Source organism: Oncorhynchus mykiss, chromosome 9 (assembly GCF_013265735.2).
Source record: "Oncorhynchus mykiss isolate Arlee chromosome 9, USDA_OmykA_1.1, whole genome shotgun sequence".
NCBI classification, from domain to species: domain Eukaryota; kingdom Metazoa; phylum Chordata; class Actinopteri; order Salmoniformes; family Salmonidae; genus Oncorhynchus; species Oncorhynchus mykiss.
In genome coordinates, this window is record NC_048573.1 from 63,439,942 (window position 1) to 63,454,149 (window position 14,208).

The 14,208-nt window shown below is 40.9% G+C and overlaps 1 protein-coding gene across 1 annotated transcript in view; it reads left to right on the forward strand.

The window, feature by feature from the left end:
* The window catches only part of LOC110532617 (probable phospholipid-transporting ATPase IIA), a 41,884-nt gene extending 28,738 nt beyond the window's left edge, over window positions 1-13,146 (forward strand). Inside the window, exons 22-28 of the mRNA XM_021616670.2 lie at window positions 249-313; window positions 867-1,022; window positions 3,457-3,521; window positions 5,503-5,611; window positions 5,856-5,913; window positions 7,027-7,230; window positions 10,323-13,146. Of these exons, the coding sequence (XP_021472345.2) occupies window positions 249-313; window positions 867-1,022; window positions 3,457-3,521; window positions 5,503-5,611; window positions 5,856-5,913; window positions 7,027-7,230; window positions 10,323-10,459 (794 nt within the window). The 3' untranslated portion in view covers window positions 10,460-13,146. The remainder of the gene's footprint in view (window positions 1-248; window positions 314-866; window positions 1,023-3,456; window positions 3,522-5,502; window positions 5,612-5,855; window positions 5,914-7,026; window positions 7,231-10,322) is intronic.
* Window positions 13,147-14,208: the final 1,062 nt, after the last annotated feature.

Here is a 14,208-nt window from a genome sequence, read left to right on the forward strand (position 1 = left end):
TTTAAGATATTGGATGGTATTGCTTTCATGATATAAACTTGATAAACAGTTTGCCTCATAGTATTTTCTTATGGTAAGGATTGAGATCTGATCGAGGGAGTCGCACACACAGACAGGCAGGCAGGCAGACACAGACAGACACACGAACATACACGCACATACACACACTAAACCCTCTCTGCTGTGAGTCACATTAACAGACGTGTTCCTCCTGACACTTCCACTGATGTCTGTTTGTTTTCTCTTAGGGGACGGAGGAAACGATGTCAGCATGATCCAGGAAGCCGACTGTGGCGTGGGAGTGGAGGGCAAAGTAAGAACATCTCTATCCCTGTCGCCCTGTTGCTTTGCTTTCACACACACACTGTCACTGCTGTCTGTGTCGTGTGTTTCCTGAGAGCTGGCCCCCCTCTGGCCAGAGCACCTTTTAACATACATTTGTCACTATGTCATCATGCACAGATTAATCATTTTTGACTGTGTGAAAACATGTCATGGGTGTAAAGGAAATTAATGTGATGTTGTCTTCTGACAATGTGGTATTGTATTCTGTTCTTATTGGGACTGCTTGAACTGTAGTGCTGACAGGTCAACCATGTAGAGTTCTTACTTTATGGACACCTTGCTCCTTCAATAACTATGGACCAGAGCTCCACATCAACTCAATAGTTGGTAAATATTGATTTAACTGTGGCAGAAATAGGGAACTTGTTTACTCAGTGGCAGTAGTTTCAACTTTTCCTCTAAACTTTCTTTATATAAACTCGTAAAAAGTGTTATTCTGGTTACCAAAGACCTTTGCTAACCTTTTCTAAATGTATCTCAGAATGTCTTAAAAATTCCACCACAATGTTGTTGGTTGACAGGAAGGGAAACAGGCATCGCTGGCTGCGGACTTCTCTGTGACTCAGTTCAAGCACTTGGGCCGACTCCTCATGGTCCATGGGCGGAACAGCTACAAGAGATCCGCCGGCCTCTCCCAGTTTGTCATCCACCGGAGCCTGTGCATCAGCACCATGCAGGTAAGCAGGACCAGGGTACTAAATGGTGGAACGGGGTGGGGAGTGAGTCAGGACCAGGGTACCAAATGGTGGAACAGGTTGGGGAGTGAGTCAGGACCAGGGTACTAAATGGTGGAACGGGGTGGGGAGTGAGTCAGGACCAGGGTACCAAATGGTGGAACAAGGTGGGGAGTGAGTCAGGACTAGGGTACCAAATGGTGAAACAGGATAGGGAGTGTCAGGACAGGGAGAGCCAGCAGCTTCCCTGGAAGCCTAGTCACCATGCAGCCCCAGAGCCAGTGGGTAGTGAGAGTACCTTGGGCCAGGCATAGAGAGGTGGAGCAGGGTGGGGGATGAGTCAGAGCTCTTCTGGGGGGCCCCAACCCCAGCCCCCCCCCCTCAGCCCCAGTGAGTACACAGCCTAAGCACAAGGCCAGGTCTTCAGCCCTCTAGTCTCCCAGACCAGGCCATTGACTAGTTTGGGAGGCCTCCAATGTGTCTCAGATTAACACTGACCACAACCACTGCTGTTAACCCCAGAGTCGATGTCCTCTCCCCTGTGGGAATCTAATTAGCATAATCAAAAAATCCCCACAAAAATCGGTCAATTTTAAGTTTTTTTTTGTCGCTCTTCCGCATCTGCTGTGAAAGGTGACAGAGCTAGTGTGATGTTTGTCAGACCATGAGAAACCCCCCAAATCTGTCTTCTCACAAAATCGTCTGTAGCGTCCTTGGCTAGAAACTATTATGACCCCTCTATGGAAAGACACAATGCTGTTCTCCGTTTTGCTCTATGCCCCCCACAAGCATCTTAGGAATTTTCTGAAGCTGGTACAGCCGATCTGCCAACTTCTGTCTGAAGCTACGCACTAATATGACCCCCCTGTGGAAAGGTGAGATACTCACAAACACGTATGTCAGTTGTTTTGCTCTAGGACGCCCACAGGCCTCATAAGACTCATCTGAAGGTCCTTTGGTACTAGTTCAAAAAATGAATGGAACTATAAATGGGGACTGTTTAATGCCAAAAATATGTTAAAAAATAAAATCCTGATCTTTCTTATATCTCTCAGATATACAGTGCCAGTCAAAAGTTTGGACACACCAACTCATTCCAGGGTTTTTCATTATTTTTTACTATTTTCCACATTGTAGAATAATAGTGAAGACATCAAAACTATGAAATAACACATATGGAATCATGTAGTAACCAAAAAAGTGTTAAACAAATCAAAATATTTTAAATTCTTCATAGTAGCCACTCTTTGCCTTCATGACAGCTTTGCACACTCTTGGCATTCTCTCAACCAGCTTCATGAGGTAATCACCTGGAATTCATTTCAATTAACAGGTGTGCCTTGTTAAAAGTTGATGTCTTCACTATTATTCTACAATGTAGAAAATAGTAAAAAATAAAAATAAAAACACTTGAATGAGTAGGTGTGTCCAAACTTGTGACTGGTACTGTAGGACAGAAACTTCAGAACAAATTTCCTTTAGATTTTTTTTGGGGGGACTATCTGTTCTGTGTAGTGAATCTGTTATTCAATGCGTTTGTGTGGGTTAATAGCAGTAAGCCGAATGCCAAGCGTCACATTTGGAGGAAACCAGGCACCATCCTGTGATGGTGAAGCATGGTGGTGGTGGCAGCATCATGATGTGGGAATGTTTTTCAGTGGCAGGGGCTGGAAGACTAGTCAGGATTGAGGGAAAGATGAACGGAGAAAAGTACAGAGCGATCCTTGATGAAAACCTGCTCCAGGACCTCAGGCTCGGGCGAAGGTTCACCTTCCAACAGGAAAACGACCCAAAGCACACAGCCAAGACAACGCAGGAGTGGCTTTGGGGCAAGTCTCTGAATGTCCATGAGTGGCCCAGCCAGAGCCAGGACTTAAACCCAATCGATCATCTCTGGAGAGACCTGCAATAGCTGTGCAGCGACGCTCCCCATCCAACATGACAGAGGATCTTCAGAGAAGAATGGGAGAAACTCCCCAAATAGAGGTGTGCCAAGCTTGTAGCGTCATACCCCAGAAGACTCAAGGCTGTAATCGCTGCCAAAGGTGCTTCAACAAAGTACTGAGTAAAGGGTCTGAATAATGTCATATTTCAGTTAGTTTTTTTCAATACAAATTTGCTACATTTTCTGAACCTGTTTTTGCTTTGTCATTATGAGAAACTTGTGTGTAGATTGATGAGGGGGGAACTATTTAAGACATTTTAGAATAAGGCTGTAAGAACAACAAAAATGGAAAAAGTCAAAGGGGCTGAACACTTTCCCGAATGCACTGTATTTCTAATTTCCTCTCAAGTGCTGGATTTTTACCCATAGCGGCCAATCCACCATTTATTCTGAAATTAACTCTAACCCTCCGATATACACAGATTAACTCTTTCACAGTATAATACCATTTTGCTATGATGATGACTCATTCATGATCTCTTCTTCCCCCAGGCTGTCTTCTCCTCTGTCTTCTACTTTGCGTCTGTCCCCCTCTACCAAGGATTTCTCATTATTGGGTGAGCTGATCTTTTCTCAATAGCTGTGGCTTATCAGGATGGCATTTCAACTGTTAGTCGGATTGCTATGACATTGAGATTGTGTTGACGTATTGTTGCATTGGGTTGAATGTAGAAAAAAAATGAATTTACTTTAACCCTGCTTAGTCATCAAAACATCATCAAAATACCCTCTTTTCAGCCTTAGAATGGAGCTCAAATCGATTTAGCGAAATGTCAGGAAATTAGATGCCTGAAATGTTCAATCATTTAGGGAAAAATGTAATAACTGTATTTTTTTACATTTACCTGGATACAGTGCCTTGCGAAAGTATTTGGACCCCTTGAACTTTGCGACCTTTTGCCACATTTCAGGCTTCAAACAAAGATATAAAACTGTATTTTGTTGTGAAGAATCAACAAGAAGTGGGACACAATCATGAAGTGGAATGACATTTATTGGATATTTCAAACCTTTTTAACAAATCAAAAACTGAAAAATTGGGCGTGCAAAATTATTCAGCCCCCTTAAGTTAATACTTTGTAGCGCCACCTTTTGCTGCGATTACAGCTGTAAGTCGCTTGGGGTATGTCTCTATAAGTTTTGCACATCGAGAGACTGACATTTTTTCCCATTCCTCCTTGCAAAACAGCTCGAGCTCAGTGAGGTTGGATGGAGAGCATTTGTGAACAGCAGTTTTCAGTTCTTTCCACAGATTCTCGATTGGATTCAAGTCTGGACTTTGACTTGGCCATTCTAACACCTGGATATGTTTATTTTTTAACCATTCCATTGTAGTCTTGTTGGAAGACAAATCTCCGTCCCAGTCTCAGGTCTTTTGCAGACTCCATCAGGTTTTCTTCCAGAATGGTCCTGTATTTGGCTCCATCCATCTTCCCATCAATTTTAACCATCTTCCCTGTCCCTGCTGAAGAAAAGCAGGCCCAAACCATGATGCTGCCACCACCATGTTTGACAGTGTGTTCAGGGTGATGAGCTGTGTTGCTTTTACGCCAAACATAACGTTTTGCATTGTTGCCAAAAAGTTCAATTTTGGTTTCATCTGACCAGAGCAGCTTCTTCCACATGTTTGGTGTGTCTCCCAGGTGGCTTGTGGCAAACTTTAAACAACACTTTTTATGGATATCTTTAAGAAATGGCTTTCTTCTTGCCACTCTTCCATAAAGGCCAGATTTGTGCAATATACGACTGATTGTTGTCCTATGGACAGAGTCTCCCACCTCAGCTGTAGATCTCTGCAGTTCATCCAGAGTGATCATGGGCCTCTTGGCTGCATCTCTGATCAGTCTTCTCCTTGTATGAGCTGAAAGTTTAGAGGGACGGCCAGGTCTTGGTAGATTTGCAGTGGTCTAATACTCCTTCCATTTCAATATTATCGCTTGCACAGTGCTCCTTGGGATGTTTAAAGCTTGGGAAATCTTTTTGTATCCAAATCCGGCTTTAAACTTCTTCACAACAGTATCTCGGACCTGCCTGGTGTGTTCCTTGTTCTTCATGATGCTCTCTGCGCTTTTTAACGGACCTCTGAGACTATCACAGTGCAGGTGCATTTATACAGAGACTTGATTACACACAGGTGGATTGTATTTATCATCATTAGTCATTTAGGTCAACATTGGATCATTCAGAGATCCTCACTGAACTTCTGGAGAGAGTTTGCTGCACTGAAAGTAAAGCGGCTGAATAATTTTGCACGCCCAATTTTTCAGTTTTTGATTTGTTAAAAAAGTTTGAAATATCCAATAAATGTCGTTCCACTTCATGATTGTGTCCCACTTGTTGTTGATTCTTCACAAAAAAATACAGTTTTATATCTTTATGTTTGAAGCCTGAAATGTGGCAAAAGGTCGCAAAGTTCAAGGGGGCCGAATACTTTCGCAAGGCACTGTAACTTCTCAAATAAAACATAATTTTTGTGTTTCATTTCTTACATAAACTATTTAATGGAAATTGATCAATGATTTATGTTCTTTATTCTAGCTACTCCACCATCTACACCATGTTCCCTGTGTTCTCCCTCGTGTTGGATAAAGATGTGAAGTCAGAAGTAGCTATGCTCTATCCTGAGTTATATAAGGATCTCCTAAAGGTAATACACTGTCTTCATTATATTACTTTATTAGCTATCGAATATGGCAGTATAATATGCATTATTTCAAAATGATGTACTGCATAAAACTCCATAACATTCAGAGTAGTATATCTACAGTGTACACACACATTTATTTTGAACTCTATTCAGCTTTCATTTAATCTCACTGTTATCCTCAGTGTATTTATAAATAATTATATTGTATTAAATGTAATGTGTTATTTTTCTATTCCTCTCTCAGGGTCGACCTCTGTCCTTTAAGACCTTTCTGATATGGGTCCTAATAAGTATCTACCAAGGTAAGAAGACATTGATGCTTTGTGTAATGGAAATAAACGCTTGAGTAGAATAGGCATTCCTATAGATTCTTAGGAATTTGTTATGTTTTTTAAATTCCTTTAGGCCTCTTTTACACAGATAGTACTTTAGAAACTGCCCTGCCCTGTGGTGTACAATCCATGATGCTCCCCACCAGCCCACACACTTTCTTCTTAATTGCTAGTAGTGGAGTTTATTGATGTCTGTGGTTTGTAAATGTTAAATAACCTAAGGTGGTTTTCCAACAAGGACTACTGGCGTTGCCAGAATCATCCAATGCTACACCCTAAACCTTTAGTCTACAGCTCAGCACTCAATCCCTGCCTCCCACCACACAGATATAGATGTGGCTGTACCTCTCCCTCTCAAAGCAGAGTGTGGCAGAATATTCGGACATTTCCTTTGCCATTATCCTTTTTATCCTTATTTGCTATTGAGTGGGCTTTGGTTTCTGTGTTTAAGGACATTGGTGGGTTGTTTGGTATCGATTCCATAACAGTTGTCCATGGAAGAAATGTTTTGTATGCTTTTATATGAATAATATAATTTTATTGTCCAATGTCCAACAGAAAATGTACATCTGGTTTATCCCAACAATGTGATGTGTATAAGCAATACATTGAACTACAATGTTGCTGTATTTTATACATAACTGTGATACTGTATGTCCCATGTCAGATCTGTTGGTATTAATTACATTTTCAATCACAGGAAGTGTATTTTTACATTCCGTTTTAAGGTCACAATAACATGGAGAAGTGTTACACTTCCTTTTCCCGTCACAGCTACAAATCCTGACATCGATTCCCTTATTTATTTATTTTTATAGCAAAATATATAGATGTGGCTGTACTGTACTGACTTCACACTCTCTTCATTGTATTTCTGTAGTCCATTCCTCTGATTGTAGCGTTGGAATAACTGGTGTAGAACAGTTAGAGCCAAGGTTCAGGTTGAGCATTAAAGTTTGCCAGTCATGCATTTAAACGGCACCATAGATATGTCTGTTGATTGAAAATAAAAGCACATGCACATCCATACAAGCAGTAGCAGTGCTTTTGACATTGTGCTAACCTGTTCTCTGTGCTCCTCAGGCAGTATCATCATGTATGGGGCATTGCTGCTGTTTGAGTCAGAGTTTGTCCACATCGTGGCCATCTCCTTCACCTCTTTGATCCTCACGGAGCTGCTGATGGTGGCGCTCACCATCCAGACGTGGCACTGGCTCATGATCGTAGCCGAGCTACTCAGTCTGGCCTGCTACATCGCCTCGCTCGTCTTCCTCCACGAGTTCATAGGTGGGTAAAACACATACTTAACACCCACACACATTTGATGACATGTTTCTGGCCAAGGAATTCCGATGCCAGGAATTTTCATACAGATGAGACAAATAATAGTGTATCCACAATTGTATTAACCTGTACAGTGATAGATTGATAGTAATGGTCTTTCACTGCCCTTGGAGTTGTACGTCAGCATTCAGTGATGACAGGGTCTTCTCCATTCATACTGTGCCCTTGGGCTGTCTGAGACCTGGAGGTTACTGACTGTAGGAAGTCCTGCTAAAGGTGAATAAAGTGACAAATAGTACCAGAGGAGTGCAGCCAGCGTGTTGAAGTGGAAATGCCAAAGCCTCGTGTTAGTTTCCTGCTCCCTCTACCACACACATGCTGGCCAAGGTCTTTGTGTTTATGACTAAACAGCCTGCTGTAGTTTAGAAACGATTGTACCACATCTAGAACCCCACACACTGCTGCTGATGTTAGTTATGGAATTTCGTGTCGGCTGTATTATGTAGTTTATGAAATCTAAACAGTGGTACGCAGCAGACATTTGTCACTTAAAAAGCCCAAGTAAAGCGAGAAATGTGACAAATGGACTAGTTGCATAGATTCCGATCAGTTACTTCAGTCACTAGTTGTGTTTTCCAACTGTTATTTTAGGCCTTTATGTGGTGTGTGGAGGTACATTTTCAGACCACAGCGTTATGACCTGAACGTGGTCAAAAGTGCACTTTCTCATTCTTCTCTTTCTTAAAAGAGAGGTACTTTTAACGTTTAACGACACAAGTAACACAAAGGGTACATAATGTCCCTGAATGGAACAGCTTGAATCCGAGTCAATTACATGGTAATCCATTTCACTCATCTACTGTATTGGCAACATGCTAGGTCTCGCTAATCTCCTGTTTTTCCAAAGGCCCACTGCAGTCAAAAACGTGACTTTTCTTGTGTGTTGTGCATTTCCATACTATGAGGTTGGAATAATACTGTGAAATGATGGTAATGCCCTTTTTAGTTTAAGCTGATTGAAAAGACTGCCAGAAATTTCAGCCTGTTTTAGTGGAATGAAGTTTTGGCCTGCCTGGTGATATCACCAGGCGGTAAATTAGTTAATAGATCAATAAGACAAAGACGTCCAAACCTCTCTGCAAATAACAGCTAGTTTTCAGGTTTCCACTCGCCACTGAGAAATTGCTCTTTGCTAAGAAGCTATGTTTGTTTTCTATTAAAACAGTAAAAAATAAACAATCACAGTAATGCACTAAACTCAGCAAAAAAAGAAGGGTCCTGAAAAGGGGATGTTGTCTTTCAAAGATAATTTGTAAAAATCCAAATAACTTCACAGATCTTCATTGTAAAGGTTTTAAACACTGTTTCCCATGCTTGTTCAATTAACCAGGATGGCAACAACAACTGCCCGAGTTACACCAGGAACGCACAATCCCTCCATCAGTGCTCAGACTGTCCGCAATAGGCTGAGAGAGGCTGGACTGAGGGCTTGTAGGCCTGTTGTAAAGGCAGGTCCTCACCAGACATCACCGGCAACAACGGGCACAAACCCACCGTCGCAGGACCAGACAGGACTGGCAAAAAGTGCTCTTCACTGACAAGTCGTGGTTTTGTCTCACCAGGGGTGATGGTCGGATTCGCGTTTATCGTCAAAGGAATGAGCGTTACCCAGAGGCCTGTACTCTGGAGCGAGATCGATTTGGAGGTGGAGGTTCCGTCATGGTCTGGGGCAGTGTGTCACAGCAACATCGGACTGAGCTTGTTGTCATTTCAGACAATCTCAAAGCTGTGTGTTACAGGGAAGACATCCTCCTCCCTCATGTGTGACCCTTCCTCCAGGCTCATCCTGACATGACCCTCCAGCATAACAATTCCACCAGCCACACTGCTCGTTCTATGCATTATTTCCTGCAAGACAGGAATGTCGGTGTTCTGCCATGGCCAGCGAAGAGCCCGGATCTCAATCCCATTGAGCACGTCTGGGACCTGTTGGATCGGAGGGTGAGGGCTAGGGCCATTCCCCCAGAAATGTCCTGGATGGAAGAGTGGGTTAACATCTCACAGCAAGAACTGTCAAATCTGGTGCAGTCCATGAGGAGGTGATGCACTGCAGTACTTAATGCAGCTGGTGGCCACACCAGATACTGACTGTTACATTTGATTTTGACCCCTCCCTTTGTTCAGGGACACATTATTCAATTTCTGTTAGTCACATGTCTGTGGAACTTGTTCAGTTTATGTCTCAGTTGTTGAACCTTGTTATGTTCATACAAATATTTACACATGTTAAATTTGCTGAAAATTAACGCAGTTGACAGGGATAGGACATTTCATATTGTTACCCAGAAATGATTTGATATTGAGATGAAAGGTTGTTAGATGCAGCCAATTTTAAGTCACTAATGAACTGAGTAGTGGCAACTGAAACACAAACAGTAGTCACACTAGTCTGATTACATTCAGTTATACTTACTCAATTTCTCATATACAGTGCCCTCTGTAATTATTGGGACGGGGAAGCATTTTTTTCTTATTTTGGCTCTGTACTCCAGCACTTTAGATATGAAATTATACAATGAGGATGAGGTTAAAGTTCAGACTGTCCTCTTTAATTTGAGGGTATTTTCATTAATAACAGCACTTTTTGTACATAGTCCCCCCATTTTTTTTAGGGGACCAAAAGTATTCACTTAAAGTAAAAAAATAAATAATAATAATAATTTAAAAAAGCAAATGCATCCAACAAGTTTGAAGTCACAAGCTTGGTGTTATCATTGCGTGCTAGGAATTTGGGACCAAATACTCAACTTTTGACTACTTTAATATAGATAGAAGTTAATTGATCAAAATACTTTTGGTCCCCTAAAATGAGGGGACGGTTCACCCGATATGGATGAAAATACCCTCAAATTAGCGCTGACAGTCTGCACTTTGTCCTCCATAGTCATTGTATAATTTAAATCCCAAAGTGCTGGAGTACAGAGCCAAAACAAAAAACGAAATATCACTGTTCCAATAATTACGGAGGGCACTGTATAAACATCTCTGTTTGAATGACCCACCATCCTGCCCTCTGTTTCCTGTACTGTTTCTAGATGTATATTTCATTGCCACGATGTCGTTCCTGTGGAAGGTGACGGTTATCACCCTGGTGAGCTGTCTCCCCCTCTACATCCTCAAGTACCTGCGCAGACGCTTCTCACCTCCCAACTACTCCAAGCTCACCACTTAGAGAGGGACGAGGAGGCAGCTGTCCCCTCTGCCGCCGCCACCATACAGTACCTCCATCCCTGCTTCTGTGCACTGGGAGAGAGGTCTCTGCTTTCACTCCTCCCTACCTCTCTCATCTAATGGAGCATATCTTTATTTGGACCTAAAGGGTTCCCTTCCCCTTTAATTTATTCTTAAAGGTTATTGTGTAATTGGAAGAGATGGTGTAGGAAGAAAAAAATAGTTTGATTTGAGAAGAGAGAAAGTTGTGCAAGTCTACAATACTTCCCTTGTTTAGATGTAAATATTTGGTATGTTTCCAGACTGATTGGATTGGTGGTTGGATTGACTATCGCTGGTTGGGAATTCCATGTAGACTGAAGCTGGAACCGTAATTCTGTGTTTTGCCATGGTAACGTGTCTAGAAATGTGTGAATACCATCAGGAAATAGGTTCCATAATGTACTAACAGAGGGCTATGTGTGCCTCTTAATCATGGACTGACTCAACAATCAACAATATAGGAAATATAGAAATCCTGTTTGGTATCTAAACATCAGGCCTATAGAACTGTAACAAGGAACGCCTGCTTGGATTTGACTAACATACTTGCATAAAAAAATAACACATGCTTGTCAGTCTGAAATGCATTGAATTGGTAATTATGTTTTAATTGCACATATTTCTTAAAACTAATCGTTGTAGTTACATTGGAAATATAGTGGGAAATGTAATCATTTTATATTCCCCCCATAAAATTTTGACATGCAGTATTCTGTAATAGTTACATTACAGATACAAAAAACTTTATGGCACAATCTGTTAATGGATAACATTGTTATTGAAGTAGCATTTCTCAAGGACTTTATGCAATTTGATGTTAAAAACAGTTCTGAGGTTTAAAGATGGATGCGTGAACTGATCAGTTCTGTTTGTGTATGTGTTTGTGCGTCACTTAACGACTATAACCCTACCAAGTGGAGGTGGCTTGGTGGTTCAATATAGCATGATAACCCACAGGCTCAGATGTCAAAGTGTGTGTGTCTGTCATTTCGTACTTCAGGGCGGCGAATGTTAAAACAGTTTGTCTAAACTGAAGAGCATGGTCAATATTCAGCCACTAACATGATGCTATTTGTAGCCAAGACGTATATTCCACTTTGGCCCCCGGATTAGCTGTGTCCTCTAGGCCAGGGAGTCCGTAGGCTACCCTGTCATGTGGCCACTGCCCACTCCTGACACCAGTTCTGGCCACACTGTATCATTCCATGATTCACTTTAGTTGTGACATGAAGCCAATTCAAGCCATAGCTGAAAATACTCTGACCACTGTCCGGTTGACCCCTCGCCTACCCCCACAATTCCCACTGCTTCTCCCCACAGACACAGACATGTCTGGAATAGAAAATAACACTTCACCTGCTCAGAGTGGATGGCCCAGGAGAATGTGTTGACGTTCAATATGTATTAGTACACATTTGAAAAAAAAAGAATAAATTCCTCCCATACTGTTCCTCCCATTCAGTAAATTCAGAGACTGGTACTAATGACATTGTGTTGTATTATCTCCATTTATATTATTTTAGCTTATTTGATGCATTATAAAGATGTTGCCTAATACCATGACAGGGTTACTGTTAAAATGTGTGAATTATTTGAGTCCAAGAATGCATGCCGTGTGGCATAACTACTAATTCACTGCTTTTATTGTACAGTTCCCACTGGACACAGATGTACATTTCATTGAAATGGCATGAAAACAACGTTGATGGAACCAGTGTGTGCCCAGTGTGTTGGAATTACAGGCATTTTGTATTGTGTAATCTACTGTACATCTCCTTATTTTAGTTGACGTTTCAAACATTGAAACCATTTGAATTTTGACATGCCTTTTTTGCACAGAGTTTTGTTAGCACTGACAACTACTTTCTTTTATAATGTGGACTTTGGAGGTTTCAAACCATCAATTGTGGTAGAATGACACTGCATAATTGTAAATAACCTGTTTTTATTTATTAACCTTGATCATTTTGTGTTGGTATAATTGCACTCTTATCAGCAGAACAACAAGGAGGATAGTATTGAATTGTGGATATCAGTGGTGATCAAATAAATCTAATGTTTTTTCCTTTCTAGTCACTGAACCTTCATTGTCATTACTCTGAAATCCCTTTTAAAAGTATTTTAAAATATGTTTAGCTTTGTGTGAGTACATTTTTTTATTTTTTATTTTATTTTTATTCCTCAAGTAAAACTGTAAGACTGAGGCTGTACTGTAGTGGAAATCTTCCTTATGTAAATCAGTGTGTCTCATTTTCACCAGAGGAGGGAGTCCCTGACACTCAACACAGGCTGCTCTCCTCTACAGTCAGCCACACTTTCCGATGAGCAGATCCTGTAGCCTTCACTGTGGAAGGGTCAGTCTATGCCCTGTCACTTTGACCATGTAATGTCAGATAGGGATTTTATCATGATAGGTAACTATGGGATTTAGTTCATCTGATAAAATTCAGTTGGTATAAAATAAATTTTACATCATAATCTTCGCAAATAATAATTGAATCTCACACCAAGTTAGAACATGCACAAGTTAAAATGTATTGAATCTCCCAAGATTTTGTATTCGTCCCAGAAATGATTTTAGTTGGAACCAAGCCTCAGCCCAATCTGTAAACACTACTGTGTTCATAATAAAATCCTGCTTCTCCATCCAATGTTTTTTTTTGTTTTTTTGCCCGAATGCATAGGTTATACCAATAAAACAACCCATTTAAGTTAATCAGCCCAATGAAAACTGAAATTCCACCCCAGAATCAACAGCAATGACCCCTATCTTTAATGTTTTAAACTCTTTCCTCAGAGCTTCAAGCGAGCAACAGAGCCACTTGTTGCAGCATTGCCAAACCTACAACTCAATCAAAAGAGGAGAGATCTAGAGTACCCAGTATGGCTGAAGACACATTCTGATGTCAGGGAGTCCTCTATAGAGAAAGACAGCTTGTTAGGGTCAATTGTACTCCTACACGGGGAAAAAATGTACCCTTACGGAAAAACAATCATGATTTTAATAACATTATTATGCCAAATAGAAAATGATGTCAAACCCTATTTGCCGTACTGTTCGGATAAATCAAAAGTGACAGATCAATACAAAAAAACTGTCAATTATAATTCAATCTGTTACACATTCTATTATGTCCAGTGTAAACAAAGGATTTTGGTGGTGACCAGTAGGCTCCTCATAGGAAAAGGTGCTGAGCATGCACACACCCTCCTCAACAGCTATTTATAGCCTGGCAGGACTGGAACGCTTTGATTGGTCTTAGCACCTACTACTATTGGGAAGGAAGGGTCGCTGAAATATTTCCCCTCCTACTGTAATCCTCTATAACATCTAGTGAGGGAGAGTGAAGTACAGTGCTGTTCAAACAGTATGGTAGGGAGGCGATTCAGATGATATACAGTAACTGTCAGTTAATTTTTTTTTTCTCCATTGCATCATTAGAAGAGGAGGAGCTATCTGTTAAGGGAGTGGTAGTACTTGTATTTGTAATAGTTGTTGTAGAGGTAGCAGTAGTGGGAAAAAGTACCCAGTTGTCATACTTGAGTAAAAGTAAAGATACCATAGTAAGAAAATGACTCAAGTGAAAGTCAAAGTCACCCAGTAAAGTACTACTTGAGTAAAAGTCTAAAAGTATTTGGTTTTAAATATACATAAGTATCTAAAGTAAATGTAATTGCTAAAATATACTTAAGCTTGAAAAGTAAATG